General features: G+C 42.9%; 1 protein-coding gene across 1 annotated transcript; it reads left to right on the top strand.

Moving 5' to 3' along the window:
* Positions 1-425: 425 nt before the first annotated feature.
* zfp36l1a (zinc finger protein 36, C3H type-like 1a) lies at positions 426-5,261 on the top strand. The gene is made up of 2 exons (XM_046308787.1): positions 426-630; positions 1,911-5,261. The coding sequence occupies exons 1-2, from the start codon at positions 580-582 to the stop codon at positions 2,997-2,999; spliced, it is 1,140 nt and encodes a 379-aa protein (XP_046164743.1). The 5' UTR covers positions 426-579; the 3' UTR covers positions 3,000-5,261.
* The last annotated feature ends 323 nt before the right edge of the window (positions 5,262-5,584 follow it).

Here is a 5,584-nt window from a genome sequence, read left to right on the forward strand (position 1 = left end):
TTGTTTAGTTGGCATTTTTCCTACATAATATAATAATATAATAATATATGCCATTTAGCAGACGCTTTTATCCAAAGAGACTTACAGTCATGTGTGCATACATTCTAATGGGTAAACACTTGGCGTTACAAGCGCCATGCTCTACCAACTGAGCTACACAGATGATGGATGGATATTGAATGTAACATTGTGCTGTAAACTTCATTCTGCAGACTGAATAAGATGAGACGGGAAAGTCTAACGCATTACAATTTATTTTGAAAACTTGGAGAAAAGTATTATTAGAGTTTCAAAGTCAATGCAACATGTGCGCTGAGAGGATGCTTTGCAACTGGTGCAACTGTCTCCCCCCCCACACAAAAAAAGGGTTCGATCTAAGAAAAGCCGCGTCACTACAAGCTCCTCCTGCACACGATTATAAAGGAAATGCGCGGAACTGGTGCGAGGCAGAGGGGGTGTACTAGTAGTTAGGGCAAAAAAAGTTGACAAAACAGAACTTACCATCCTGTGTAATTTCAATTTAAAAAAAACATACTTAAAAAAAATCTTCTTTTGGATTTGATTTTCTACGCTGCCAAGATGACTATGGCAGTGGTTTCGCCATTCGACTTCAGCGAAGTAATGAACAAGGTAACTTTAGCTACAAAAAAAGTCCTCTACTCGGCTTTTTCTTTCCAAGCCAATGTATGGAGGCAAGTCAGTGCTGGAATTCGACATTTCACTAGGCTAGTTTTGTGTGGTTTTAATTTAAAATGTTTACGCTTTTCTTCTAATGCATTAAAGGGACCCGTTAACATGTAGATAAGACACGAAAGTGTAACTACTGTAGTTTGCTCATTGAGCTTGCAAACTAACTTTACCCGAGAGTGAGTTCCATGATGCGCTTTCGGGCCAAGCGCAGTGTTCGCCTCTGATGCAAGATGTCTCTTGTTGTGATTTTCTTTTTCTTTAAAAAAAACTTTGTTGACTAACTTTCGTTTCCTTGTTTGATTGCTAATATCCCGTCATAAAAGAGTGAGTCCGACCGGGTTAACTCGAGTGATATAACGGGAAACTTGCTGGCCTGCTACTTTTGCTCAAGGGAAGTGTTAACCACGAGTCCTTTTGATGATTTAATTGAATGGAAACAGAAACTTATTTTATAGTGTGCAGTTGGATCAATTGGGATCTTTTCGCTGACCAACGCGTAATTCAAATCTAAGTAAGCTGCTATAATTGCATGTACATGAATCCGATTTATATTTGACGTGATGTTGCATTCATTCAATCAAGTTTCAATATACTTGTGCCTGAAACTACAGTTTTGAAACCCATAGCCTATGGGTTGTTGTACTGTATTTATGTTGAACAACTTTTTAAGTTAAATTGATGTTATTGTGCATAAAAGGGTCCACGTAACGTTAGCTATACATACATCTTGTGTGTGAGGCAAAACATGCTTTCGAAATTATTCCATTTAATCACCTAGTCGTGCAAATCTAGGCCTGATGCGAGTGTTCTTTTGACGAGAACTTCGTTACTAGCCTACTATGCCTTCCATTTTGAGTTTCTTCACACTACGTTTTCATTTCGCTTTTTCATTTCAAATTTAAATAAAAAAAGATTCAGCAGCTCCTTTGTAACCGGGACCATGATCGCTCTCAGGCGCTCCTTCCTTTGCGCCATTTACTTTGCAGGCACACATTCCTCAGTAGGGCAACTTGCCAAACCAGCTGTTGTTCTGTTCTATAGGTCAGCATCCGCCTTAGGATTTAATGCGAAACGAACATCAATGGTCATTCAGGGATTTCTTTATAAATGTTTTCCTTCCCTTTACGAAATGTAAAACACTATTTCTTGTGGTCTTTGCATATAAATACATTTGTTTGTTTTTGTATTGACTTTAGATCTAATATTTTGTCTCTTTCCAGAACAACAAGATGCTGAACTACAACAACAACAACATACTGAGCTCCCCCCATCATGCCATGTCCACCCCCACCGGAGCCCTGCTGGACAGGGACAGGAAGGCTGTGGGGACCCCCTCGCTGGGCAGAGGGGTGTCTGTGTACCACTCGGTCACCCTTCCCAACCCCGGCTCCAAGTTCCACCAGAACCAGTTCCTCAACAGCCTGAAGATATCAGACCCCTCCTCCTGCTCAGGGTTAATCAGTGGCAGCAACCAGGAGAACCGCATGAGAGACCGCTCCTTTTCTGAGACAGGCGAGAGGCTCCTACAGAAGTGTCTGGGGCCAGCTAGTCCTACCAGCCTGGGATGCCAGGGCCAGCAGCAGAGCCAGGTCAACTCCAGCCGCTACAAGACAGAGCTGTGCCGTCCATTCGAGGAGAACGGAGCCTGCAAGTATGGCGACAAGTGTCAGTTCGCCCACGGCATCCATGAGCTGCGTTCTCTCAGCCGCCACCCTAAATACAAAACCGAGCTGTGTCGCACCTTCCACACCATCGGATTCTGCCCCTACGGTCCCCGCTGTCACTTCATCCACAATGCAGAGGAGCGCCGTGGACCCCCTCCCGGATCCTCCTCCTCCTTCTCCCCGCTCTCCTCCAATAAGATGGAGCGTCCTCGTCTGCAGCACAGTTACAGCTTCGCAGGGTTCCCCAGCTCCGGGGGTCTGAGAGGAGAGGGCAGCCTCACCCCTACACCCATGTTCTCCCCAGAAGAGATGCCTGAGTGGCCAAGCTGCAACCCCTTCACATATTCCAGCCAGGAGCTGGCCAACCTGTTTGGACCCAGCCTGGGATCCGGCGGCCCAGCGGGGACCGAACCCAACACCCCTGCACCCCTGTCTCCGACCAACACCCCCTACTTCTTTAGGCCCATGTCGGAGTCCCCCACTCAGATGTTTGAGTCTCCGTCCAGCCCTCCACAGGACTCCCTGTCAGACCAGGAGGGGTATCAGAGTAGCTCAGGGGGCAGTCTCAGCGGGTCAGAGTCCCCCAGCCTGGACACCAACAGACGCCTCCCCATCTTTAGCCGCCTCTCTGTCTCTGACGACTAGACTGCTCCTAATTAATGTACGTTAGCTGTCGCCTCCCAGAAAGAGAAAATGAATGGACAATGGCACTCCCCTCTACCATGGTCCCCTGCCCCTTTCCCCCACAAAACAATATCAATTTAGTTCCAAGTTTGAATGATCTAAGTGATCTAAGTGACTTAATTAAGGGAACTTGTTTTCAAATCACCCCAGAAATCTCTTCCCTTGCTGTTTACTCCCTTCCCCCTCGTAGAGCCTACCCTGTCTTCTGGCGTAGTGCCAAAATGGGAGAGGAAATGAATGAACAATGAGAATGATGGTGTGAGGAAAAAAAAGAAGAAAAAAAAAGATTGTTAGACTGTTGTTTTGCCAGGTGCCACCTGTCTTTCCGTTCTTGAACACTTAGCAGTGCTAGTGGGCCTTTGGCACGGGGAGTGTATCATCGCACCACACGCCCCACTCTTCCACCATCCTCTGACGTTGCCACCTCTCAAGCGCACTTCCCTGGTCTACTCTGCGCTGAGCTCGCTGGAGGGTGCTCAGTAACAAACCCTGTCCTCGGATCAACCACGGCTGTTTTTACTACAGACTTTGAGCAACAACAAAAAATACATCAACTGAAATGATATGAATAGTTTTAAAACAAAGTGCCAGGGGCAGTTGGTTGGTGCGTAGCATGTGTGAGAGTTGAGTGGATGGATGGATGGATGGATGGACTACTGTCTGAGAGTTTTTGATTCAACATCGACTTGTCCCGTCATAGTTCTTCTCAAGCATTCTTTGTTGAGTCTCATTTTATGTAATAGCGGAGCAGGACCGGAGCAGGAAGTGACTGACAGACACAGGAAGTGTTGCTGGTCACTGGCAGTTGTGTTTCTGGGAAGGAAGGATAAAGGATGTCTTTCATGTCTAACTGGTTATTAAACCTTGAAGACAATTTGGTTTCTGTCCCGCTCCCTCTCTCCTCCCCAGCCCGCCTCCGTCCATGCTGTTCTGCAGGCAGCAGGGAATTCCAGCATTCCCATGGTGCAGTTCTTCCACTTCCTGCAACTTGAGATGGGATCTCTAAGCTATCTTATTTTTCCTCTTCCCCTATAGAATCAGAATCTGGCTCTGAGGAGCAACTGTTGACATCTCCCTGCTCCCTTCTATGGTTTTTGATGTATCATTTTTTATTGTTATTATTATAGTTATTGTTTGTTTTAAAACTTTCCAAGCATTGGTGCTTGTCACTGCTTATTTAACTTATCGAAACATATTTATTGGTGATCATATGCATTTAGTTTTTTGTTTTGTTAATTTTGTATTTATCTGGATAATGAACAATAGAATATATTTTCTTTTTATGTTAAATTATGATCTTCGGTATTAATCTAAAGATTGTGAAGATGTTTTGTCAGTTTCCTTTTTTTTCTTCTTCTCCCACAGTTTAATATATTGTACTACAATGACTGCAACAATATTTAACTACACTTTGTTAAAATAAAACTTAATTTAAAGCAACAAAAAAATGCAGGATTTTTTTTTTTTTTAGCATTTTGATTATTTATTTGTTTTACCCCTTATTGGACTGCAATTCTAGCAAAATAATACCTGTTGCAATTATCATCCCGTGACTGTCCTATCCTCCCTTACTCTTTAGAACGTTTTCTCTGACCGTAACAGTACTTTACTGTTCCTACATTGTTCAGCTGTTTGTATTCTATTAAATCACACCAGCTTGGTTCCATATGGAGACCGATCAGGATTCTCGTTCATAATTATGACTAAAGTGGTAAAACCAAGAGTTACAACACATAATGATGAGTATCCCCATGTTCCCTCTCACGTCCTGATTGAAGTGTAGGGTTTAAAGGAAGGTTATGACTGAATGTTATGTAATACACTTAACCAAGGATTTAGAGGGAAAATACTGTTTGTATTACAAGCAATAGCAGTGACCAAATGGGTTGAGGAGAAGACATCTGTGTTTTTGATTGGATGTTTGATTCACTTGCAACTGTTATAAAGGGCCTACTTTTGAATACATTCCAGGTAGCAAACTAAGGACTTTTATATTAAACGATGGAAGATGGTGAAATTGTTTTAATTTCTTGTTCCGTGTTTCCTTAAAGTTTTGAGCAAGGTTAAACCGGATTATTGACACAAAGAAAGTACAACTGTTGAATGTATTTTTCCAGCCATGGTTTTTCACTACAGTCATTTCTATGTGAGTTTATATTAGAAACTGATTTCTCTTTTTGTAACTATTGATTGCAGTTAACCAATAAACCCTGTATTTTTGAAGCAATTGTTGTGTACTCATTCATCCACCCACTAGTGAACTGATTAGAAGATGTCTCGATTGACAGGACATTTAACAGAGCTCTTACACAATTGTTTACCTTGCTGCACCAGTAGACTTTGATGCCGTATGTCAGACTATTTGTTGTTGAGGGGAAAATGACCATTTATGAAAAGAAATTCCTGTTGCAGCACGTCCCATAACAAAATGTCCCTCCGACAGCTTATCTTTTGGTGACCGATGTGGACACTGATTTAACCTTACCAAGCACAGACAGCCTGTTACATTTACGACACGGTAATACATACTCAATACCAAATAAATA

This window comes from Oncorhynchus gorbuscha, linkage group LG17 (genome assembly GCF_021184085.1).
Source record: "Oncorhynchus gorbuscha isolate QuinsamMale2020 ecotype Even-year linkage group LG17, OgorEven_v1.0, whole genome shotgun sequence".
Taxonomy (NCBI): Eukaryota; Metazoa; Chordata; class Actinopteri; order Salmoniformes; family Salmonidae; genus Oncorhynchus; species Oncorhynchus gorbuscha.